The sequence below is a fragment of the Gopherus flavomarginatus genome, chromosome 3 (genome assembly GCF_025201925.1).
Source record: "Gopherus flavomarginatus isolate rGopFla2 chromosome 3, rGopFla2.mat.asm, whole genome shotgun sequence".
NCBI lineage: Eukaryota > Metazoa > Chordata > Testudines > Testudinidae > Gopherus > Gopherus flavomarginatus.
Window position 1 is genome coordinate 121993233 of NC_066619.1, and position 27450 is coordinate 122020682.

The following is a 27450-nucleotide window of genomic DNA, read 5'->3' on the forward strand; positions in this document are numbered from 1 at the left end:
AGATGAACAATATACATTTTGTTTCCAGGCATTAAATAAGCTTGATTTTCTACTGCAATGGTTTTGATTTCTACTGGTTGGAAGCTTGGAAAAGAGAGCACAGGAGTAGCGCTGAACTGCTGAAGTGGGGCCTTATTGTTAGGGGGGTCAGAACTTAAATGAGATGCAAGAAGTCACAAATTTTAAAAGGATAAAAACCGTTTTGACATATGCATAACTCCCCATTACCTAATTTAGAAGATTTTGGAGAAAAGTTCTCTTTTCCCTATGAATGATGTTACTGCAAACATTTATTACAATAGAAGCAAAAAACTATTTAGCCTTAAGCCAAGCTACAAAATACTTTAATTTATATATATACAGTGTTAGTTTTAAATCTAAGGGACAAAAAAACTACATTTGTTTGCAAAGTCAACCACTTGAGTTAGGAAATGCAAGAATTAAGGTTCCCAGTGCTGCCTTAGCTCAGCCTACGTGCATATACATTATGATACAGTCTAAGGATAGGATAACATTTTTTTTCCAATAGGATTCCAGCATCTGATTTCAAACACTAGTTCTTCCTGACACTACTGAACTCAAATACTGATATTCTTAGCTTTGTCAAACAATGTTTAGGACCCACATCACCTAGACAGAATGAGGCAATCAACAGTAGGATGCTGTAAATCGTCTTCTCATAGGAAAATTTCTGGGCAGAAACAGGTTGGCTGCTACATTTTCTGGGACATTAGACAAAGATTTTTTGCTATTTGATATGTTGGATGACTTCTCTGAATTAATCCATTTCATTCTTATATTTTATCAGGAGTAATTCCTTTGAAATTAGGATGTATTGGGGAAGCCAGCACCTCGTGTTATCAGGCATGCCAGGAGTGAGGCTGGTCCTTCACCTCCCATTACTGGGTCCTCAAGGAAGGGCGTGAGTATGTTGGGTTAAGATACTTAGAGTAGAAATGTTACCACCAGAAGTTTTGGAATTCTTTTAGTGTTTTGCAGTTATAAATTTCATAGCATTTATTATTCTTTTGTCAATTGCAATAAAGTTATCATAAATTTGGTATTGTCCTCAGTGTAAGTGTTTTTGCCAAGCATCCTGAGAGTTCTCTCCCGATATAGAGATCTGAGTTCTTGAACCCTGTAGTTTGGATTGGACAAGAACCTAAAAATCTTCTGGTCATCAGTGGCGAGCCATAACTAACCCATCAAATTCAGGTCAACAATGTGGACAGAACCAAAACAGTTTCAGCACCAGAAACAAGAGCTGGTTCACACAAACAGCATAGATATAGCTGAAGTAACTGCAGTGATATACTGGAAGACAGTGAGACCCTGGTGTACTGCCAAGAATACCTTGATAAAGACAGAGGGGTTGCTATTCTGAAAGGGAGTACTCAATACTGAAAGTGGTCAGAGCCCACCATGACTCTGAGGAAGTGTCTGTGGGAGAGATAAATGTCTATGTGTAAGTCGGCATCCTTCGTATCATGAGTCGTAAAGCACGTGTTCTTTTCCAAAGCTGAGATTATTCCTGCCAATGTGACCATGCGAAATCTGAGTTTGCTAATGAAGCTGTTGAGATGGTGCAGGTCAAAAACTGGTCTCCAACCACTCTTCTTTTTGGGTACCAGGAAGTAAGTAAGTTGAGTAAAACTCTCCAACCCTCTGTACTGTTGAAGGATGTGTTCCATCGCTCCTTGTTGCAGTAAGGAGTTAACTTCGTATTTGAGAACGCTCTCTTGACAGTGGCCCAGGGTTCTGGAGGACATAGGGATGCAAACTATCGTATAGCCAAAGTGGATGACGTCCAGTACCCACTTTGTTAGACAACCCCCAAGTGGCATGTGGGGGTTGGCAGGCGTTGGGCATAGTGTTTTGTGGTTCTCAAGTTCCAGTCAAAAATAATATTGAGCTAGAGGCTGAGCCTGGGATGCAGAGCCTGTTGCAGATAGTGTGGGGAAGTGGGACTTTTCAACTCTGTCTTTTACTTGGTGGTTCATAGGACCCATAATGGGAAAAAAACTGCTGAGCCATTTGTCTAGATCTGACCAATAAGCAGTGAAACTTCCTCTTAGGAACAGATGTGTCTATTCCCAGCAAGCAGAAGATAGCCCTGGAGTTCCTCAGGGTGTGGAGGGACTCATGTGTCTTCTGGTTGAAGAGTCTGATTCATTGAAGGAGAGGTCCTCAGTGGTATTTTAGACTTCTCTAGGGATCCCTGACACATGAAACCATGATTCCCTGCACTTGACAATGGCAGCAGCCATAGCTCCAGAGGAGGCATCGACTGCATATCAGAGAGCAATCCTGGCTATCAGTTTGCCTTCGTCTATCAGAGCTTGAAAATGAGTTCTGTCCTGATATAGAAGGCTGTCAGTAAACTCCATAAAACTTACCATAGCTCAAGAAATCATATTTAGCCATTAGCGCGAGGTAATTGGCTACCCTGAAATGAAAGTCAGGTAAGATTTTTCTCCTCATCAGAATCAGGTTTTGCCCTATTTATCTGGGATATTGCTGTCTAGGCCTTTCGGATGCAGCATGGACCACCAGTGAATTAGGAGCAGGATGAGAACACAGAAATTTTGCTCCTTTGGCTGCCATGTAATAGTGCGGTTCTATCCCCAAAAGGGCAGAGAAGCTGGTGGCAGGGGTTTGCCAAACCATCCTAGCTGGCTCCAGTATGGCTTCATTAATGGGAAGAGCAATTCTGTTGGGTCCAGATGCATGGAGGATGTCTAGAAGTTTGTACTGGGAGTTATGGATCTCCTCAAGAGGTATCTGAAGCTCTCCAGCAATTGTGCAGAGAAGGTCCTGGAACTCCCTGAAATCATGGGCTGGGGGAGTGGAAGAGACATAGCAGTCACCAGAGATGACGACGACAGTCTTGTTGGTTCCAGCGGAACCACTGGATCTGGAGAGCAACGTTCCTTCTCCTGCTCTGCCAGATTGGGAGTAGGGGGACAGATGTGAGTGTCCCCTTAGAGGGGAGGCAAAGGGTGACTTCCTAGCAGATCAGATCTACTCTGCAGGAGGGTACTGGTCCCAAGGTCCCCCATATAACCAGTAGGAGGAGTCAAGAGGTGGTCATGAGAGGCCCTCATGGCATAGGGTACCACTGGCTCAGAGATAGCAGATGTGGAGGTTGATCCCAAACTGGTATGGGTCTTTTGGGTTGTGGAGGACACATAGGGCAGGGGAAGAAAAAGTACATTAGGTGCTTCAGAATCTCCCGACACAGAGAAGGCTGATTCCAGTTCCAATGGTGATACCGTCTGAGCTGTTGAAGGGGAGATGTATTCCGTTTATGGAATGGGTGATAAATTCCTTCCAATGGTCGACTCTCTTGGAGGTGATCTATCCCTGGAGATGAAGGGGTCCAATGGAGGACGTGATTCCAGATCTGGGAGAGCAAAAATGTACTGTGGGGGTGGAAACAGATTCAGATCTCCCCAATGTGAGAGGAGTTCTGCTTGTTCAAGTCGCTGGAGCCAGCAAGGAGGGTAGTATCTGAAGTTGAGAGTGATTGGATTTTGTCAGTGCAGACGGGTCCCAGGGTTTTTTGAGGAGCCAGAGATGACAGCACTGACAAAACACAGCCTGGAACCGATGAAATCCAATGCTTATGGTCTTTCTTGTCTTGCCTCTGGGACTTAGTATTAGCAGAATTGAAAATGTAAAACACCTCTGCAATCATCAACAAACAGTTCCTTGCTTAAGTAGTCTTAAGTATAAGGTATGCATAAATGTACATCTTAAAACTATTCAGGAGGAAGGAAAGCTAATCCCTTTCTCAGATGAAGGTACCCTTCAACATGATTCCACCTGGTAGCCATCTTTTACTGTTTTCCAATTTGCTTTGCATGTTTTATTATAAAACAAGACATTCCCAGAAGATTTTTTTAAACTGAAGCCTTAAAACAAATTTGATCTTTACAAAAAAAATATTTTTTAAAAGAGATTGATGTATCAAAACATTTTTCTGTAATGCTACAAATCCATCTATATATTAAATTATTACCAACTCAATTTACATTACAAGTCTCTTGATATTTGGTGTTTTATTTTGGTGAGCTAGCTAATTTGTGATTTTTCATAGCCTGGGGTTTGCTATACTTCACCTACCTACAACTTTCTAACCACTGCACTACTGAGACCCAGATCTCGAATACACTTGCACTTGCTTATTTACTTATACAGACACTCACCAACCACTGAAGTCAGGACTGAGCCCAGTGGTGATCACTATTTTTACTTTGACAATCTACCCATTTCATGTCAATGAAAACAAACTGTATTTTTACATCAGGATTATAAACATTAAGTGTCAGATAAATTTTGCAAACTGATGCTTAAATTAGCAGTACAGGAGACCTTTTTAAAGAAGCCATTTGTTTATTAACTGAATTTATAATTTTTTTTTTTAACGTTCTGCAGTCCAAAACCCGTCCACTGCAAAGATTTTCAATCTATGGGTCATGAACAGGTTTCAGTGACAGACTATCAACACTCCACTGTTAGGATATAGACATTCAGGCCTGTCTGCAAAGGCCTATACTTAAAAATTTAGGTGTATTCTTATCACTTAGCTAGTTATAGAGGTATAAAAGAAAGAATCAAAATAGCTGTCTGTGTAATGGCCTTCTCTTACTGTGACAGGCTAAGGCCTTCAGCTAAGATGTAGTTAGGCAGCCATAAGCTGGGAAGTGTATGGTCACATCCTCACATTCCAAACTAGTCACATTGAAATAAGGTGCTACTGGGCTATTAGGAATACAATCCTGTCCTGATATTCCTATCACCTTCAGAGAAAGGGAAAAGCCTAGAAGATATAAAAGGAAACGTAGAGGCTTGGCTACCCTGGCGCTTTACAGCGCTGCAACTTTCTCGCTCAGGCGTGTGAAAAAAACACCCTCCTGAGTGCTGCAAGATACAGCGCTGTAAAGCGCCAGTGTAAACAGTGCCGCAGCGCTGGGAGCGCGGCTCCCAGTGCTGCAAGCTAATCCCCACGAAGAGGTGGAGTACCTGCAGCGCTGGGAGAGCTCTCCCCCAGCGCTGGCGCTGCGACCACATTCACACTTCAAAGAGCTGCCGCGGCAGCGGTCCCACAGCAGCGCTTTGAAGTTCCGAGTGTAGCCTTAGTTTGATCGCATCCTATCTGGCAAGAACTCAGTTATCAATACACACAGCTGGAGAACCCTTATGTCTGTATAGATGTAGTTGTGAAATCCTCACTTCTGTATTGTTTTGTATGTTTATTTGCATGGCCTCTGTCTGGTTCTGTAATTGTTTCTGTCTACTGTATAATTAATTTTGTTGGGTGTAAACCAATTAAGGTGGTGGGGTATAATTGGTTAAATAACCATGTTACAATATGTTAGGATTGGTTAGTTAAATTTCAGTAAAATGATTGGTTAAGGAATAGCTAAGCAAAACTCAGGTTTTGCTATATAGTCTGAAGTCAATCAGGAAGTGGAGAGGGGGAATGGGAACAGGGACTGGGGATGGGGGAATTGGGATCATGTCTTGCTAAAGTGGGAAATGGGAACGGGATGGGAACAGAAATAGGGACACAGGCAAGGCTCTGTGGTGTCAGAGCTGCGAAGGGGAACACTGAGGAAGGAAACTGGAATTGTGCTTGCTGGAAGTTCACCCCAATAAACATCGAAATGTTTGCGCCTTTGGACTTCGGGTATTGTTGCTCTCTGTTCATGTGAGAAGGACCAGGGAAGAAAGAGGATGAAGGAATAAGCCCCTAACATCCACTTTTCTCCTTTTCATTTAAAAACAGCATTTCTATCCCTTTTGGCAGCAGAGATTACTGCATCTGTTTATACTTGCTTCACTGTTTTTAAAGTTATGTCCAGGTGAAATCTGTAGCACAGCCTAAAACAATAAGTCTAAAGGGTACGAACCACAACATTCATCTAAATCAAGGGGGGAGGGATTGCTCAGTGGTTTGAGCATTGGCCTGTTAAACCCAGGGTTGTGAGTTCAGTCCTCGAGGGGCCCATTTAGGGATTTGGAGAAAAAAAATCTGTCTGGGGATTTGTCATGCTTTGAGCAGGGGGTTGGACTAGATGACCTTCCAACCCTGATACTCTATGATTCTAAGATACTGTGGGACTCTGCAATTATGGAATTCAGCATTTTTCACATAACTTCATGAAAAGGAGAATTTTTGCATACACAACAAGGGGGGTCAAATTAAAGTTGCATAGCAATCTTAATTCAGGCATTTCCTAACTTCTGAGGGCTTGATTTTCTAAACTTATTATTTTAATGGCATTGTGTGTGTAATATGTATGTAAATAACTTGAGCAGTTAACAGATCACGTCCTTGGTTAGATTTCTTCATTCAGATTGTTTCACAAGCTTACTTTTCCTCTGACAATTTAATACACACTAATAAACAGGAAACTTCATAATTCATAATACAATTCCTTTTACTTAAAATAGTCTGGGGAGACATTTGTATAAAATGTGGGAAGAAGCTATCTGGAGAGGTGGGTTTGTTAACTGGATTCAGCCCTTATATATTTGTAATTTTTACAGATCTCACTGCAATCACATTCTATTCTTCTAATTTATCTTATACACACTATCATCATTGCTTCTGACTACCTTTCAGCAGTGCATTAAGTAATCTAATTAACAGTCAAGTATGTTTCATTCACTTCTTCATCCCCTGCCCAGGAGAATTGTGCATGCACTGCGGCATGTTTTGGAAGGGTTTTATTTTTGCTTTAAATGTACACATTGTTACTTGTTTATCTTTGAGGTAACATGCGGAAGAAGTATGCCTTGGACTTGGAGCAGAAGATGGTGAGGTTTGTGATGGTCCTTAGTTCCCGTAGTTCATGCCACAGTCTCTGACCAGCCTCCAAGGAAACTGTCTACTGCACAGATGAACTCAAAACATAAGACATATGCTCATGAAGCACTAAGCAAAAGAAGAGGGCACGCTGCACCAACACCACTTTCAGTTTTCCAATTCAGAAAAGATCTAATGTGAATTCTGCATTTTCTTTTGTTGCTGGAATGACTGTATAAAAAGGTGTGTGTGGCTGATAAAGGACAGAACATAGAACTTCTGAGTGGTGATTTCTATCAATGACTAAATGTAAGAACTCTGGAAGACAGGATTTTTCATAGATCATGCTAAATGGTATAAATCAGAGCCCGACTCTACAGAAACATGAACTCACTGTAGCTGTGCAGAATCAGGCCATAAACTTTTTAGTATTTTTATCATTCATCTTCAGACTGCCCCAGACACATGGAAAAATGTCCCCAATAGAATTTGTAAAAATCACCATCTTATTCTCCTTTAATACTCACCTCTGCCGTAATGCCTACAGAACATTGCTTTTAAACAGTTATGTAAGTGGGGAGTTGTAATTGATTCTACTAAATGTCTTATCACATCTAAGAAATCTTCATTCTACGCTAAAATGTTTGTTGCTTTACCGTTCTATCCCACTATTACTGGTTTGACAAGTTTCATATGATCTTGTAAACTAGGCTGTTAAGGGACAGGGACTGTGATTATATGTGCACGCAGCATCGAACATAATGGAGTCCAGATTTGTTTACAGCCTCAAGGCACTACTATAAATACAAATGCCACCCTTTTAAGATTTTAGACACAGATAAAACATAAGGGGGTACCCTAACTGTCTACACTGGACTCAGCAACACCGAAGTTAACCGTATTTGATTAACAGTCTGTCTTCCATTCAGCTACTTTTTCATCCCTATGAAGCTCTGGATGCATTTCCAGACAGAAGATAAACCATAATCCCACTTTGTCAACATTCTTAAATGATCAGCATTGAGGTAGACCTTCATAAAATCATAGGGTTGGAAGGGATCTCAGGAGGTCATCTAGTCCAACCCACTGCTCAAAGCAGGACCCATCCCCAGATTTTTACCCCAGTTCCCCAAATGGCCCCCTCAAGGATTGAACTCACCAACCTGGGTTTAGCAGGCCAATGCTCAAACCACTGAGCTATCCCTCCCTTTCTCTCTTGCAGGAAATTAAGATTTTCAGATCACTGTTTTAAGAACAGCTTTTCAAACACAAAGCTACAGATGAACACATCTTTCACCACTTTTTAAAAGCACACAGAACTTTATTTGCCCTATTTTAGCAACCTCATAAGAAGAAAGACTACTACGAGTCAAGCCTAAACCAAAAAGGGCTTTATGTCCAATCCCCAAAACTATCAGATTTAAATAGCACAGATTTATCTACATAACAGAATCAGAAAACCCAAGCACTTTCATATTCTGTATGTCTGTTCTGCATGTGGCCCCTAACAGGATCAACATTCTTTCTTAACATACTTTCTTCAAGAGTCAATCACACAAACCAAACATGCAAATAAATCAGAGCATGCATCCGTGAATCAGTAGCTACATCAAATTATCCAACACCAAAGAGGATTGGCTGCTATTCCGACTAATTACACAAGAGCTTAAGTGGCTACTCACTCTAGGACTACTTGATTACCCTGAAAATAGATGAGGATTCAGACAATACTTAAAACTAGCATGAAATATTTTCAAAATGACAACATTGCTTACACTAACTTCTATCTACAATTATCTATCAAAGTAGGTCTTGATATTCCAATTTTAAATTGTGGGGGAAATATATTCAAGGAATGCTCACCTAGTTACCTAGAAGGACTTTAAAAATACCACAACACAATTTAATCAGTGCAGCGTATTTGATTTGCCATAGAATGTCCTATTAACAAGATCAGAAAAACAAAAACACTTAAGACTGGCTGGGTTTTATTTCTTTAGATTAAGGAAATAAAAAGCAATTAAAAGGGACATCAAATTGATAATCACAAATGCTTGAAACCTGTGTACCTACCAGTTACAATATCAAGTTTTTATATAGGGCTTTTCACCAGTAGATCTGAGTGCTTTACAAAAGGTGGTCAGTATCATTAGGCCCATTTTTACATTGGGGAAACAAGCAGAATGGTGAAGTCAGTCACTCACCCTAGGTCACTTACGAGGCCAGTAAACCGAGATGGGAATAGGACCAGATCTACTGAAAAAAAATTCTTCATGTATTTGACAGCACTTTGCGTATAGTTACTTTGGTTGTTTCCCCTGAAGTAGCAGCTTCCGGGCTGAACAGATCCTTTTACCCATCCAGAAAATATTAAATTCAGGGCATACTATTAGAAGGATTCCCTACACAAAATTTTTTTTAAGTTACTCAGTTTTTAAAAATCCAAGCTGATAATGCCACTTTACATTCAGTGTAGTCACCAGCTACTGCAAGAGAAAACTGAAGGGATCTTCTGGAAGATACCTGTTTCATGCTTAAAATGTAATTTGAACATTCCTTCCCCATTCTTGAAAGAGATTTTCATTTCAATATACAAATGCGATGCATTCATTTTACAATATAGAGAAAAAGACAAAAGATGTATACCAGTCAAAAGCTAGTAGCAGTTATGAATAAGCAAGCAGCTAAAGAATGATGTAAATGTCATTTCTCCTGCTGATTGAATACTTTATCATCACAAAATCCCTGACCAGCAGTATCCTAGGAATCAATGATATAAGAGTAAGGCCATATTTACACTACTAACTTTGGTTGAAGCAAGTTATGTCAGAGTACAGTCAAAGTTTGTATGTTGCTCAGGCGCATGCATACTTGGCTGCTTATATTGGAACTGCAGGTACTCACCAGGAGTGTCTCTGTTGATGCAAAGGCCAGGGCACCATGAGTAGCTATCCCAGTGTGCCATGCATGCACTGCTGTCCAGTGCAATGACTTTTGAGACATTTTCACAACCTGTTGTGGGGTAGGAAATACTTGGGCAGCAACCTCTGGGAGCTGAGGTCAAGTTCACAGTATGCGGCTTTCTCCACCCCCTAATGCTATCCATATCCCATACATTTTCACATTTTTTAAAATCCCACAAACCTGCACGGCACATAATGGTCTCCACTGTCTGACAGAACCATAGACCCCACAGACGTCTGTGCTAGTCTGATGAAAGTTGCAAATACAGAACATGATTCTCCTGTATTAACAGGCCCATCAGAAGTACAGCAACAATAGGGGACATTAGGATTTCTTTGAGGACAGTTTTCTAAGAAACAGCAAAAAACAATTCAGAATTGTTGGTGGCATTCATGAAGCAACAGCAGTTGATCAAGCCCCTCTTCTGGGCCCAAGAAATGAGCACTGACTGGTGTGATTGCATGGTAATGCAGCTTTGGGATGATTAGCACTGGCTGCAGAACTTGCATAGGTGGAAGGCCACATTCCTGGATCTGTGTGCTGGGCTCACAAGAATGGAAGCTGCATTGAAGTGAAGAAACAGCCACACTCTGGAAACTTGGAACACAAAAATGCCACTGCCAAGAGTCAGTCCTTGCTACTCAGGACTGACTCTTGGCAATGTGCAGGACACAGTGGATGGATTTGCAGCAATGGGGTTCTTACACTGGGGGGGGATGGTACAGGCCACACATATTCCTATCTTGGCACAAGCATGCCTTGCCAGAGATTACATCAACAGAAAGAACTACTTTTCTACAGTTATGAAGCACTGTTGGACCACTGGGGATGCTTCACTGGTATCAATGTGGGCTACTGAGGGAAAGTGCAGAATGTTCACTTCTTTGAGAACATAAGACTGCTCAAAAAGCTGCAATCAGGGACATGTTTTCCTGACCAGCAGATTACCATTGGCGATGCTGAAATGTCAAAAGTGATTCTGGGGACCCAGCCTACCTCTTGCTTTCGTGGCTCATTAAGCCACATACTGGCCACCTATTCAGCACTAAGGAAAGAGTCAACTACAAGCTCAGCAGATGTAGAACTACTGTTGAATATGCTTTTAGTAGACTGAAGGAATGCTGGCAGAGTTTACTCACTAGATTGGAGCTCAATGAGAAAAATATCCCAGAGGTTACAGCTGTCTTTTGTGTCCTGCATATCACCTGTGAGGCAAAGGGGGCAAAACTGCTGCCAGGGTGAAGGGAGGAAGAACAGCCAAACATAAAAGCCATTACTAGTGCCCAACACAGAACTAGGAGGAAGGGAGACTTTAAAAAAGCTCTTAATGTATAGGGGCAGCAGTGTTCTGTGCTTTCTGTTGTGTCTTTCCTCCACCCCCAACTTTCATTCTCTGCGCTGCTCACTGCAGTGATCTCTGTTTTAGCCTCCTCCAAAGTATTCAGGGTGATTTGTAGGGATCAGATAGGGCCTTCGCCAAGTATGGCATGCAGTTCTTTGTAAAAGCAGCAGGCATGTGGCTCAACACCAGATTGACTGCTGGTGCCTCTGGCCTTATGGTCTGCCTGGTGAAGTTCCTTGGCTTTCACATGGCACTGCTGCTGATCCTTTTTATACCATGCATTCCCAGTGCAATCTGCCCATAGATGTCCAAGGTTCTATAGCTGTGCTTGCACAGCCTCCTCTCCCCACAGGCCCAGGAGATCCAATACCTAGTGTTTCCTCCAGGCAGGTGTTCATCCAGTGTGTGGAACCAGCATAGACATTTGGGCAGCTGCAGCTGCACACAAGGGCTAGTTCCTAAGCATGGAACAGGAATTTCAAAAAACACAGAGAGACTGAAAGGGGAGACTGGCTTCTGGTCTGTTACCCCTGGGGAGTGGGATTTAAAGCATTCTGGAGCAGCTGCTGGAGTCAATACAGATCACACAGTGGCTACACATGTATTACGTTGACCCTAGCAGGTCAACCATGGCTCCACGACATTCAGGGAGATGGTTTTACTATGCTGCTGTAACAGGACACTTACGTTAACCAGAGGCAAATCTGAGTGTGGACACGTACAAATAGGTTGATGCAAAGCGACTTAAATAGGCCTAACTTTGCAGTGTAGACCAAGCCTACGTTAGAAACTATATTCTTATTTATAAAAAAACTTGTGTGCACAACAAAATCAGTGTGCACAACAAAATCAGTTTACAATATATTTTTGTGTTCTCCATTTCATGTTTCTGTTATAATGTACCAGTATGCTGCCTCCTTTTACGTTTGGGGTCCCCAAGTAGGAATACAGAATAAAACAGATTGTTGACTCAATAGCTGGTAATTCTTTAAGAGTCCTTTCCCCCATCCAGTGACAATATAGTAGTCTGATAAAAACTGCATTGCAAGAGATGCTTTTTTAATATAGTGTGAGAATATGCAATCTGGTTGATTAAACAATTCAAGGTGCTTTAACACATTTCCAGTATGTACCATCTATACCAGATGGATACATCAACAGGCATTGTAAAGGAAAACCAGATTCCAATAAGCCTTAATACCAGTTTAATTATCTGAAAGAGACTCAATATTTTAAAAAGTTTTTAAATAAAAGCCATTTCACATTTTAATCCATTGGGTCAGACTCAAAATATGCAGTTAAGTAAAATTATCGTTAGATATTATTTGCAGTTTTTAATATGGTGAGCTGGATTGTTATGTACACAAAGAAAGCACACACCAATCTTCTTTGGCTTTTCTTAAAGGTGCATGGTTGGCACTCTGGGTGCTTTGACTGAGTTCAACCACAAATTAATAGACAGCTGATTCTATGGCATAACAAAAACGGAGAGCACTAAGGATGACTGAAAGAGCCAGAGCATAAACTAGGGCAGTGGCTTTCAACCAAGAGTCCGGGGCCACCTGGACGGGGGGGCCGCAAGCAGGTTTCAGGGGGTCCGCCAAGCAGGGCCAGAATTAGACTCGCTGGGGCTCAGGGCAGAAAGCCAAAGCCCCATCACGAGAGGCTGGAGCCCTGGGCCCTGGGCCCCGCCACACAGGGCTGAAGCCAAAGCCTGAGCAATGCAGCTTCGTGGGGGCCCCTGTGGCATGGGGCCCCGGGCAATTGTCCTGCTTGCTATCCCTTAACACCGGCCCTCGCTTTTATATGCAGAAAACCAGTTGTTATGGCACAGGTGGGCCATGGAGATTTTATAGAATATTGGGGTAGGCCTCAAGCACATGGTAGTGTTTTTGCTTGATTTTCTATGTTTGATGCAACCAACTGTGAAAGTTTAAGTTTTAATTTAATGCAAATTCATTTTTAAATTCTTTACTGAAAAGACACTTTTGTTCAAATTTTCCAGCTGCAATGGCATTAGTAGTTCTATAGCCACCCACTTGTTTAATAATGTCAATTTAAAAATTAGTATTATAGACCACACAAGTGAGACAAGTGTTCAACAAGTTGCACGATGACTTTTGTTCATGGATGAAATATACTAAGTTGCAATAGGTAAAACACATGCTGTTTAAATATAGCAATCAACATTTCTTTTACAAACCAAACCAAGGAAAGAAATATGGCAGGAAAAAAATTAAAACTAGTTTGAACAGTTGATGTCATTTGCATTATAAAAACTTACATTTATTTGCAAGTCTGATTTTTTTTTTACCTGGGAAAAAAAAGTGACAAATTGATTATACTGAAAAGGTTAATAGGGACACAATTTCTAACTCAAAGAAATTAAAGTTTTACTTTATCATCTTTGCAATGTACCAAATAATCTTGTGACAAAGTGCAGCCCTCTCCTCCTGTTGTCTTGTACAAATGGCTCTAACAGTTGGTAGACACAGACACATAGTTAATTTGTGACCACCGTGTAGTTTACTTGTGTTCTCTCAACCACCACCCCTTGCCAGTCCTCTGTATATCACTGTAAGTGGAGTTGCTACAATCATCTCCCCATTTTGCCAGAGGGAAGAGATCTCTCCACACAGATGTCCTTTTATCCCAGCGGTTTTCAAACTGCGGGTCGCAACCTAGTACTGGATTGTGGAATGTAAAGCACTGGGTCGCAGTGGCTCTGGTTAGCACCACTGACCTGGCCATTAAAAGTCCATCAGTGGTGCTGCCAGGCTAGCCCCTACTTGTTCTGACACCGTGCTGCCCCCTGGAAGCAGCCACAAGCAGGTCCAGCTGCTAGGCGGGAGGGCCACAAGGCTCTGCGCTCCACCCCTGCCCCAAGCACTGGCTCCGCACTCCCACGGTCCAGGAACCAACCAATGGGAGGGAGGCAGAAAGAGTCAGTGCCTCCAAGCAAGAGCTGTGCGGAGCCACTTGCGCGCTTCTGCCTAGGAGCTGGACCTACTGCTGGCTGCTACCTGGGCGCAGCACAGTCTGCCGTGCCAGGACAGGCAGGAAGCCTGCCTTAGCACCCCCATTGCGCTGCTGGCCAGGAGCCACATAAGGTATGCCCGTGTCCCAATCCCCTGACTCAGCCCTGAGCCCCCCTGAAACCCAGAGCCCCCCCAACCCCAGCCCAGAGCCTGCAGCCCCAGCCCAGAACCCTGACCCCCTCCTGCACCTAAACCTGTCCCAGCCCAGAACCCCCTCTCTGAACTCCTCATTCCTGGCCCCACCCTGTAGCCCTCACCCCAACCCTCTGCTCCAGCCCTGAGTCCCTCTCACACCCCAAACCTCTCATCCCCAGCTCCACTAGGTCAAGTGCATCAATAAATTTTCTTCAACTGGGTCACCAGAAAAAGTTTGAAAACCACTGACCCTAGTTTCTAATTCCCTATGCCTCTGCAGGCAGATTTAAGACTCAGGCTATGTCTACACTACCACTTCTACTGATCTGACTTATGTTGCTCAAGGTATGAATAAACCACTCCCTTGAGCGACATAAGTGACACTGAGCTAAGGGACAGTGTAGACAGCACTATGTCGGCGGGAGAGCTTCTCCCATCAGTATAACTACCGCTGACTGTTGGGAGCGGATTAATTAAGTCGATGGGAGAGCTCTCTCCTGTCAGCTTAGAGTGGCTACACTAGAGAGCTTACAGCAGTGCAGCTGTAAGCTCTCTAGTGTAGCTATAGCCATAGTTCCTTATTTCCCCATCCAGGGAAAGATCTAAGAGCCCAAAAGCTCCAGTCTACTTCTCCATAAACATGAAGGGAATAAGGCAGAACCCCCAGTCCCTCTGGATAGTGCAGAGTGTGATACTAAAAGAACATTCAAGAAGCTAGGTCAGGCATCTGCCAACAGGGGAAACAGATGATGAACAACTCTGGTTTTGAAGTGCTTCTGCTGAGATGTAATGGATTTGGTGGGAAATGGGAGATAACTGATGTCTTGGACATGAAAGGTGAGTAAATGGAGGGGGTATCTGCGTCAACAATACAAATGGGACATGTCAGAGTGTCACTGACTTGATCAGAGTGAAATGGATAAGAAAGAGGCACATAATGTGCGTGTCCAGATGAATGTTTGCACACTTAATATGTGCATGATTTTATAGAGTAGGGATTGTCATTTTCATAGGCAAGTAAAGGTGAATTAGATTTCTCCCCATGCTGATAAGCTCCCTTGACAGTTCTGCAAGACTGATGGAAGTATAATACAATTTTAAAGAGGAAAAAAACACCTAGATTTTTCCTACATTTTATTATGGTGAATCAAAAACTCACTGTATTTATTTGGTTGTCTTTAGTTCCAAAAGACATGGAAACCTACATTTCAGCAGTTATTCCTCTCTCTCCACAAACTAAATAGCTTCTCTCAATATTCTGCAAATTTCCAATTGTTTGCCAGTCTCCAATGTTGGCTTTTTCCCTAGTAAATCCATGTAAATTCATTACCCTGCTGTATATGATACAAGAAATACCCACATATTAAACAAAACAAAAACAAAAAAAGGTGTCATCTGTAAAAAGTCATATTTTCCTCTCTCCTTCCCCCATAGCTTTCTGCAACATAGTCCAAGGTTAGCATATGGGAGAAAACAAAAGCAGAAACGCCTGGATTCTGCAGTTGTTTCTTTAACGTAGTAAGGAAATTAAACAGTTTCTCCAAGACTGAACTGACCAAAACTGGGACAAAAATTGAAAGAAAACTTTTATTTGAGAGAACAGCCCCACATTCTTTTCAGTAAAAAAAGCCTCCCACTCACTACTACAGAGGCATATTTAAAATTGAGGGAGTACTAAAGTTATCTTCCATATCTAGTTCTTTGGAGATGTCAAGGAGGCTTCCTACTTTGAGGAGATTAACTCCAGTAGCATAGGCCTGTAAAGGGCTAGTTGAAAATTGACGGACTATTCTCCAAAACTGGATGCATATCTAGTTGCCAAGTCCAGAGAATAATGCTGCATAAATGCTCAAACTGACTCCAAGTAACAACCTTGCATACCTCTGAGACGGACACATTCCTCAAACATATTGTTTTTGGCCTGGTGGAACACGTTTCAAGACTATGAGATAAGAGAGACACCCACAGGGTCATAAATTGTTTGTATATAAGGTTGTATCCACTTACACAAGATGAGCAGAATTTATCTGAAAATACTGTTTTGGGTTTTTTTTTTTGTTTTTGTTTTTTTTATAAATTACAGTCTAGAAACAGTAATTAAGAGTCCTCAATCCACAGAACCTAGCTTCCCATGGTAGGAAATGTGGCTTAGGAGAAAAGTAGCCATCAGGGCCTGGATCTTTAATTCTTCATATTCAAAATGATTAAACAATACATTTGTAAGAGATAGGTATCATTTGAGCCTTTAAGAGAATGATCACTGTAATTCCAGCTTCTTAAAATACTAAGTCCACAATCCTACAGTGATTCATGAATAGATTGGTAAGACATTACATAGTTCATTTAAGAATCATGACAAGTTATTCAAACTAATTCTACTTGAAAATAGGAAGCCAATATCAAAACAATATAAAAACAGAAAATATTCTGAGCAGCTAATCTGAACAAAGCAGGAGAAATCTGCATAGCTAGAAAAAAAATGGAACTTGAACAAAAAGTCTGTGTCATAACTTACTGGTTGGCAGACAGTGGGATGCCACCAACAGAAAAAAGTCAAAAGGGAGAGAAGCAGACCTTTTCTTATTTCACTACCATGATAGCTGTTATATTTATTGGAGAGAGGCTGTTTGACCTCCTGAACCTGCAGGTGTAATGTTGAGTAATACTCTTTCCTATATGTTGAAGGGATTGGGTTTGTAAGTAGACCTGAGCTCTCGCAGTGAGGCTCATCCAGAAGCCTTTTTCAGGCTGCATGCCTTCATGAGGTCTTGGAATATCATTCACAGATTGTAAATACAAATGAATGAAGGTCCATAATTCCCTGCAGTTAAAGTGAACTAAACTCTTTCTTTTTCCACACATCCTCCTTCCAGGCAAAATACTAGATAGTTTCAGAAGTGATTTGTAGTCACATAATAGGAATCTAAAATTATTTTTACACTGGTTAAATCATTGAACATAAATTTTGAATGTATTTTTTAGCTTCCAAATGAATCAGACCAAACTACCAATTTTAAATGATGTCCTTTTTTGGGGGAAGGCGGATAACATGCAACAACTAAAATGGTAAGAGCTGAAATTTATGTGAATGTCTTGAAACAAATTTTGCATCACTGAAAGAGCATAGGTGGAAGAGAGAGCAGAACTGGACAAGCCAGGCAGCATCGCAGAAAAGGAGCTTGGGGTTACAGCAGATCACAAATTGACGATGAGTCAACCAACCACGTGATGCAACTGTAAAAAAAGCTAAATATTCTGGGTTCTATTAACAGGATTACCATACGCAAAATAAGGGATGTAACTGTGCCACTGTACTCAGCAGTGGTGAGGCTTCAACTGGAATGATTAATCCAGTTTTGGGCACCACACATTAAGATGTCAATAAATTGAAGAGATTCCAGAGGACAGCAACAAAAATGATAAAAGGTTTAGAAAGCCTGACCTATGAGGAAAGATTTAAAAATTGGGCACATTTAGTCTTGACAAAAGATGACTGCATTGGGATGCAAGTCTTCAATATGTTAAGGGCTATTATAAAGAGGATGGAGATCAACTGTTCTCTGTGTTCACTGAAGGCAGATTGTGCGCACACACACTTCACTATAGGTGACATCAGCAGTTCATTCACAGATGGAGGGACTTCGGATCATCTGAGGACAGACGGCAACACCGACTTGCCAGAACTGGCATCATCAAGAGAGGCCTGAGTGATGGTATAAGGAGTAGGGAAGGTACACACAGATGACTCTTGTTTCCTTGCACATATCCAATATTGGAACATTGCTCAGGAAAGTTGAAGTGGTACACTAAGTTCTGGCTGAGTGAGCTGTTTTTCCTTGATGGAGGAGACACTTCAGAAAGCTCGTGGCAGAATCTGAGAGAGAGTCAGAAGCCCAGTGAGATTTGCTGAGATGACATTGATTGACCTCTCGAGGTCCCTTCCAGTCCTAGAGTCTATGAGACCGTTGGCTCTTTCAGCATAAGACACAAGGTCTGGGGAAAGATCTAAACGGTCTTGTATGGTCCAAGTAAAACACCAGGGCTCTAGGAACATTCAAGATATGGAGGTGGTTCCTTAGTCTTACACATATGGGGCTTTGGGGAAAACATCAGAAAGTTAATGGCTTGCTTTAGAAGAAAGGCTCACACTACCTTAGGCGTAAACTTAGGATGTTGCCTAGAGCAAGGGTTCTCAACCAGGGGTACACGTACCCAGAGGTCTTCCAAGTGGTACATCAACTCTAGATATTTGCTTAGTTTTACAACAAAAAGCACTAGTGAAGACAGTACAAATTAAAATGTCACACAATGACTTAATATTGTTCTATATACTATACAGTGAATTGTTTTTATTTTATAATTGATTTTATAATTGTATGGTAAAAATGAGAAAGTAAGCAATTTTTCAGTAATAGTGTGCTGTGACACTATTGTATTTTTATGTCTGATTTTGGAAGCAAGCAGTTTAAGTGAGGAGAAATTTGGAGTATGCAAGACAAATCAGACCTCCTGAGAGGGATACAGTAATCTGGAAGGTTGAGAGCCACTGGCTTAACACCTTGTCCTTATGAAAGGCCATGGAAGGAGGGTTGGCTAGGAGAGCCTGAAGTTCTGAAAGCCTCCTTCCATAAGTAATTGCCACCAAAAACGTCACCTTGGAGCTAGCCAAGACGTTAACAATTATATTTAGATAAAACAACCTGATAATTGGCAACTCTCATTTTAAGTGTGGCAATGAAATAAACCATACACCCATACAGATAAAGTCTCTTTAATTACTTATCTTTGGGATGATCTTAGCGTGGGATTGGAAAAATCATTTGTTAGTGGTTGCAACCACCAAGGAATCAGGAGCTGGGAGAGTGAAGAAATAGCCGAAGTCTTGTTGAGGGACTTGGTATCTTCTGTCTACCCTAGCTAGAGGAGGTAGAGAGGCCGATGTCTGCCAGAGCCTTCACCGAGTCTACTAAAGGTTCACTGATAGAAAGGGCAACCCATTCCTGGAACAGGTATCTGTAGGACATCCAGGAAAGCATGCAGTTCTCCTGCCTCCACCTAAACAAAGATAACCACCATCTTCATTAGGATCTGAAAAAACTCTGGAGTCTTCTGGGACTCCTCTGAGAGGCAGCCTACTCTTGAGTTACCACTTTGTCCAGCAAGTGGAAGAGACTTGAAGAAGAATGTCCTTCCTCTACAGAAGCCATGACATCAGGTTGCAGGATGGCAGGAAGATGCTGAGAAACTTCTGTAGTGCAGGAGTTAAATCTACAATATCTTAGGGTAGCCCAAGACCAATGAGGCCATGGAGGAAAAGAATCTGAGACATCGATGGTGGGTGACTCAAGTTGGAAGTTCCTGCAGGGAACCAATCTTGGTCTTTAGGTTTGGTATTTGAAGATGACCTGTAGGGTGATCTAAAGGAACTGGAAGGAGAAACAGGCTACTGTCTGAGTTCGAAGAAAAAACAAACATCCTCAGAATAGGGAGGAGCAGTTCCCACTGGGGTTCCAGAATGTTTGGACACAAGACACAGACAAAGTTCAAAGCAGGCAATGGTTGGGATGATCAAAAGGCAGATAAAATCAGCAGCACTAGTGGTGCGAGTAAGCCCACAGACTGTATCAATAGTGCCATGTACATGATTGATGCTGGAAGAATCAGGATAGCTGCAGAGCATGTGAAAAGTTACGGCCTCAGGAGAGTTCCAGCATAATCCATGAGTGTATCAGCAGAGCTGGCAGCGCTGGTGTGACTAAAGAGTGTATTGATGGAGCCACAATGGACACAGAGTGTTAATGGCACCAGTTGTGTTGATGGGGCAAGCAGAGGAATCAACTGCACCAGGGAAAGTCAGGTAAGGAAAACAAATGAGATTCCTTCTAACAAAGAAACCTGAGCAGTCGAAGCCTCTCAGCTAAGAGTATCTGTGCCAACAGTGCCAAAACACACTGAGGAGAAAAAGAATCCAGCACAATCCTGGATCTTTGAAAATTATGCATAAGCCTAAAAATATTTACATGCCAAAATGTCAAGTCCTGCATGACTAAATGTTTAGAGTCTGTGAGGCAGTCTTAATTTTAATCACAAATCTGTCTACCTATAAATTAGGGCTGTTAAGTGATTAAAAAAATTACAATTAATCGCACTGTTAAACAGAATACTATTTATTTAAATATTTTTGGATGTTTTCTACATTTTCAAATATATTGATTTCAATTACAACACAGGATGCAAAGTACACAGTACTCACTATATATTTATGTTTTATTACAAATATTTGCATTGTAAAAAAAAACAATAGTATTTTTCAATTCACCTAATACAAGTACTGTAGTAGAATATCTATCAGGAAAGTTGAACTTGCAAATGTAGAACTATGTACAAAAAAACTGCATTCAAAAATAAAGTAACTTTATAGCCTACAGGCTCACTCAATGCTACTTCAGCCAATCACTCAGGCAAACAAATTTGGTAACAATTGGCAGGAGATAATTCTGCCTGCTCGTTTACAATATCACCTGAAAGTGAGAACAGGCATTCTCATGGCACTGTTTTAGCGGGCGTTGCAAGAGATTTTCATGCCAGATGCGCTGAAGATTCATACGTTCCTTCATTCTTCAACCACTATTCCAGGGGACATGCGTTCATGCTGATGATGAGTTTTGCTTGATAACGATCCAAAGCAGAGCAGACCAACACATGCTCATACAGGTATTCATCATCTAAGTCAGATGCCCCCAGTGGAAGGTTGATTTTCTTTTTTGGTGGTTCGGGTTCTGTAGTTTCCGCATCTGAATGTTGCTCTTTTAAGACTTCTGAAAGCATGCTCCACACTTCGTCCCTCTCAGATTTTGGAAGGCACTTCAGATTCTTAAACCTTGAGTGCTGTAGCTATTTTTAGAAATCTCACATTGGTACCTTCTTTGCGTTTTGTCAAATCTGCTGTGAAAGAGTGTTCTTAAAACGAACATGTGCTGGGTCATCATCCGAGAATGCTATAACATTAAATATATGGCAGACCGCAGGTAAAACAGACATACAATTCTCTCCCCAAAGAGTTCAGTCACAAATTTAATTAATGCATTTTTTTTAAAACGATCATCATCAGCATGGAAGTATGCCCTCTGGAATGGTGGCAGAAGCATGAAGGGGCACACAGTGTTTAGCATATCTGGCACGTAAATACCTTGCAACACTGGCTACAAAAGCGCCATGTGAATGCCTGTTCTTACCTTCAGGCGACATTGTAAATAAGAAGCAAACAGCAGCATCTTGTTTGTCTTAGCAATTAACTGAACAAGAAGTAGGACTGAGTGGACTTGTAGGTTCTAAAGTTTTACATTGCTTTGTTTTTGTGTTTAGTTATATAACCAAAAAAAATCTACATTTGTAAGTTGCACTTTCACGATAAAGAGAGTGCACTACAGTACTTATATAAGGCAAACTGGAAAATACTATTTCTTTTGTTTATCATCTTTACAGTGCAAATATTTGTAATAAAAACAATATGTGAGCACTGTACATTTTGTATTCTGTGTTGTAGTAGAAATATATTTGCAAATGTAGAAAAACATCAAAAAATATTTAATAAAAATAGAATACCAATTGAAATTAAACAGTGTGATTAATCGCGATTAATTTTTGAGTTAATCACATGAGTTAACTGCAATTAATCAACCGGCCTAAAATGAATCTTGATAAATGTATAATAAACCAGCAACGATAAATATTTACGGGCAAGTCTACCAGATGCATAGCCCAAAGAGGCTGAGACCACTAGGTACTTCCACAATAAAAATAAGTAATGTTAATAATACATTTAGCATTTTTAAATACAATTGCAAGACTCCAGTTTCTTACTACAGCATGCACAAAATCTAAATGTTAAGTGGGCCTGAGAACTAGATTCTCAGATAGAAAATGTACGTAATGGGCCTTAACAGAAGCAAAAACAATTGACACCAAATGTCCCTGTCCCCGTTATATTTTGTTAGAGTGGCATTTCTATGTCTCTGGTCCTGAGTGCAGAGTACATGCTATTAGTGCCCTTCATAAATATCTATTTGTAACACTAAATTCAATTTCTAGTAAATAAACTTTTTAAAGTTTGGTCAGAAAAAGTCATGTGGATTTGTAAAGGACAGGAGATTGACTGCTGAACACTCAGTTTTTAAAAAAATATTAAAGGCTGAAATAAAGGTATAGGAACATTGCTAAGACATAAATAGCACAATAATACATGATTGATATGAACATCAATATGGGATCAACAAGAAATAAAAGTGCTATAAATAAAGAGGGTAACAAGTGCATATGAAAGGACAGAAAAAGATTCCTACCTTTAAACCGACTGCTATAAGATCTGTAACAACACTGTATGAAAAAAAAAATGAAGAGAGAAAATGGAAAAAGTTAGAGAGCAAGTTATTGCAAAGGCAGTGATAAATAAGGTTAAAGAAAGAAAGAAAAACATTGTTATAAATTATAAAGGAAAGAATGTGATGAGTTGTGGATTTTTTTTGTTGTTTTATTTTGTTTTTTGCAAAGGAAACTGGATAATCTAGTAATGCACAGTATGAAATAAAGCAAAGTTTTAGCTGGTAGAAGCAACAAGTGATAGCAATTCCGCTCAGTCACTGTAAAAGGGGCATATACAATTTCGTACTTTATTATTTTGACATTCTCTCTCTCTCACACACACACACACACACACAGGAACACTGGACAGTAACATTTCTCTCTCCCCTGCCCCTGGAACTACAGGTATGTACCAAGTCTATTTTTGTAGCCCAAATTTCCATAGTTCTTCAAAATTGAGCTTGTGCGTACGGATTTTACAGAAATGAGAAAGTTACATTTTAAAAGATCATTTCCTCCCACACATCCATAAAAATGTCATGAAAGTCTGTCAAACTATCAAAAGCTTCTCAATTAAATCTGTCCTACCCTACCCTTAACTGCTTCACCAGACACTAGGTTAGGGGTATCAAACTCATTCTGTAGAAAGAATGCAACTTTTTAACTATGATTTCAGCATTGTCAACACTAAGTGGCCAAAAATGTTAAATGAGGCCCGCAAAATCATGAAGATTATAAAAAATGGGGAGGGGATATATGACTCAAAATCAGAAGGCTTTAGGGTTCACATTTTTAAGCTTTTCCTCTGCAATACAAGGGCCAGGAATCAACTTTTATAAACAAAAGCTTAGATTTTCACCTAACCACATGACATCAGGATCTGAGCCTTTTAGAAGATACCAGATGTTGCAAGAGTGGCAATAAAATCATGAGAGTTCACAACACTTTGGACTGAGGTATAAATTTAGGACTATATGCTACTTTCAGTCCCACTGATGTCAATGAAAAATCTGCATAAAGATGGATGGTAGAATATGAGACCTTTATATATTGGATAAAAGTTCAGTTACTATTTCTTTTAGTGTTATCTTACATCCAGCTTCACTCAGTGGGGAAAATATGCTTACATTTATGACACTTCAATTCTTGCCCTGTCTTCCCTTTCTGTTCTCCTTTCTCCATTTTTCAGCCACTTCCCTGACTTTCCCTGTGTTCCTTCCCCTGCTTCCCATTCCCAGTGGGAATGCTTCCATATTCTACCTCATTCCACCCACTTAAATGAACAACAATAAAATACTTATAGATATGTCTAAACTACAGCAGCTCAGCAACACCACTGCAGCTTTCCTACTGTAACACTGTAGTTTAGATGCTTCCTCCACTGATGGAAGGGCTTCTTCCCATCAATGTAGGTAACCCGCCTCTCTGAGGCTGTAACTAGATCAACAATATTATTTCCATTGACCTAGCCATGCCTAAAGTGGTGATTTGGTAAATTTATCTACTGTACATCGCACAGGAGAGTAAATTTTTTACACTCTGGACTATCTAGGTAAGTCAAGTTAAGTTTTAGGTGTAGACCAGGCCTTAATATTGGTATTAGTAGCAACTCTAAGCTTTAGAGTCCTCAACATCCCAGTGAAATGAATAGAGGGCAAAGGTGTCACCACCTCTACAATTCATTGTTTCAAGCTACTTGGAGTCTCAAGACAATAGTGAATCACTATACTCTGTTTATATTGAAGTTTTCCTCGTAACCATAAAGCCCAGAATCTTACTATTTTATTTAAATTAATGCTTTCAGTCTGCAGAGTCTGCAGCACAGCTTTTTGTCCAAAATGCATTTTCCTATTATCTAATTTTTTTGACATGCTCACCCCGCTCCTCCCCAAAAGGCACTAATGTTTTAGTAGGCTGAGTAGGAAGTTTAAGTTTTGGTAACTGTATGGAGATAAGGACTATCTAGTATTATTTTAATAAGGTAGCTTTAACCTAAACAGAGTTATTAAAATAATGTTTTAACATATATAATAAAAGCTAATATTAAAAAGCCAATTTTCTAAAAGAAAAAAGATCTAGTGCCTATGTATGCACATGGAACTTTGGATGAAACTAAAAACTTTTAAACCTTTTTATCCATGTGGGTATTAAATAAATCCTGCCCACTTCTGTATTTGCTTAAGATGCATATTGAAACATACCAATTTCTGCAGAAATCCTTGCCATAATAAGTTTATATTGTGTGTATGATAAAGTGGTCTTGCCACAAGTTCTACATTTACAAAATTCTGTAGAAAATAGAAATTTGTTAAGAGGAAGTTGCAAAAAAAAACGTTTGAACGCTTTACTTTGCAACCTTAACATACTCATGAAACTATAACTTTCCTTCTTGGTGAATATACATTGAGAACAATCACATAATCATCATCTAGTCCTTCCACAGGTCCCCAACCTCACTTGGTTAACATGTCCGCCACTGCACAGTGAATGAAGTAGGCAATTGACCAAGGGAAGGATTCTACAGATCCATGCCAAATTCTCCTCTAAATGCTGTCTGCAACTATAAGACTAAAATTGGAGTACAGCTATTGACTTAAAACTATTTAAATCTTAATTTTGACACTGATAGAACAACTGGACCATTAGCACACCAGATGATGTGTCACGTGGGGATACACAGTACCCTAGCACATTCAACCTGCAGCTGAGAGGATATTATATCACTGGACTGTGGGATATTCTATTTTCTCTTGTTGAAGCTGTGGCAGTTTGTATAAATTATATCATTAAGTTGTGCCAGAGAAAGAGACTGACTCTTTAGTTCCATGGGTAGGGCAGACACACCTGAGGTGACAAATACATGTCCAAATATCAAGGAGAAAGGTGAACTGAACCAGGTTCTCCCACATCCTGGGTGTTGTTAAGATATTCAAACGAAGGTTCAGAGGGAAACTCTGCCCCGGATACTTTTGAGAAGCAGAAGAACAGCTCCATATAGCTCTCTCCTACAGCCTAAGGGGAAGAGTTGTATTTCATTCCTTCACAAGACCATCCTGCAAGTGACCACCAATGATATGCACATTCGCTATCTAAAAACAATGAAGGGGTTACCAATCAATGATCCCTTAGTAAGAATCCTGCTTTGGGAATAGACCAGAAAGTCCAACAACTTTGCTGCTCCTATCTGAATATTATACTAGCTTTGGATCACTCTTGTGACTGTGTACACTGCACCTATAAAAAGTTAGTAATACTTTGGTTAAATTGTGGGGTCTTAGTAGGAATTATTGACAATACCATAGACTTGGACAATTGTGTGAACCCTTTCTTTTTTTTTTTTTTTAAACACACTAAAGCTGTGTTCTTTTGATGCAGTTGTCCTCCCTAACCAGTCTAAATTCCATTGTGCATGCATCATGTCTTTGAATGAATAAGCATGGCAGAAAGTTGAAGTGACATGAAGTGATATGACTAAGAAAATTCATCTCAGCGCAGTCAGATAGATCAATGGTTACACCATTGACTTATAGATGAGTGTTCAGTCCACCAGCTTTTGGGATGGAAGTTTGGGGAAAACTGGATTAAAAGTAGTAACCAAGAAAACTGTTCTTTTTCCCCTTCATCCTGATGCCCTGGCTACTATACCACTTCTGTTGAAAATTATTTTATTTGCATGCTCATTAAAACGCAGACTCTTATTTTCACATGTTTAGGATTTTAAAAAAATAACCATTTTCTTCAGGTGTTGTGAAAAATTACATTTGTGAAACACAAGAGCACCCAAAACAAAATAAAGAAGATTTAAACAATGTTTTATTAGTTCTCAATGACCCATGCTCTAAAAACATTCAACTGTGATGTATGTCAGAGGGGACCTTTCATAGCATGGGAAAAATGAGTATTAAGCGACACTTCTGCATCTACAGCCACACCTTTTAAGATTGAAAGAGACCATTATGAACATTACATTGTACAGAATCAGTTTCCTGAGCTATATTTTTCAAATACTCAAGAGTTAAACTATTAGCTTCTTTCCTCCTCAGTATGAGCTGAAGGCTCTATGAGACTGTTCACCTGTAATTAACAAGCTATCCCTGCAAAGTTTTAAATTCCAGCACACTCAAATCAATCATGCACCAACAACTGTGTTCAAATGCCTGATCCTTTATCATGAATTTGCTGAGAAAACAAGTTATCAATGTTTTACTTCAGTCACACAGACAAAATGAAATTAAGGATACATATATTGTGCAATTGTTGAATCATCCAGCGTACACTGTAAGAGAATTACAAGTATTGTGCTCTAGCCATATTTTCATTACACAATTAAATCCAACTCTATCATATCTGGATGTAATTACGGCATAGACTTACTTTAAAAAGGAGAAACTGGTTAAAAAACAAACACAGAGAAGACCACTACATTATTTTATATTATCATTTGCAATCACTGGAGGTGCCTGAGCTACAGCTCAAACTGTGTAAGAGATCAAGGGAGACTGTTCGCAGAGCAATGTGTTAGGGTCCATCCCACACAGGTTCATAACAGCCAGAGTTTGTTAACCTTTATGGAATGTTGCATGGCCCATCAGGAGCTGGAAGATGGCTGAGGAAATACTGGTGGTGGTTTATTAATTTTCTGTTTTATGCATGTTGTTGCTGGTGTGTTGTTAGTTAGCGACAAAGTTTATGTATTAAAAATATTTAACAGTTTGTCAAGAACATCCAGAGCTTGGGATAAGTGCTTTTAGGACTTGTTTACACACTTTTTTGCACTATTTAATTATACTGGTTTA

The 27450-nt window shown here is 40.3% G+C and overlaps 1 protein-coding gene across 2 annotated transcripts in view; it reads right to left on the reverse strand.

Moving 5' to 3' along the window:
• PTBP3 (polypyrimidine tract binding protein 3) overlaps positions 1-27450 on the reverse strand; it is a 104876-nt gene that overhangs the window by 73608 nt on the left and 3818 nt on the right. Inside the window, exon 2 of one of the 2 annotated variants that reach the window (XM_050943126.1) lies at positions 22636-22669. The exons of the other annotated variant lie outside the window; for it this stretch is intronic. Coding sequence (XP_050799083.1) covers positions 22636-22669 — 34 coding nt within the window. The remainder of the gene's footprint in view (positions 1-22635; positions 22670-27450) is intronic. 2 annotated transcript variants of the gene reach the window in all.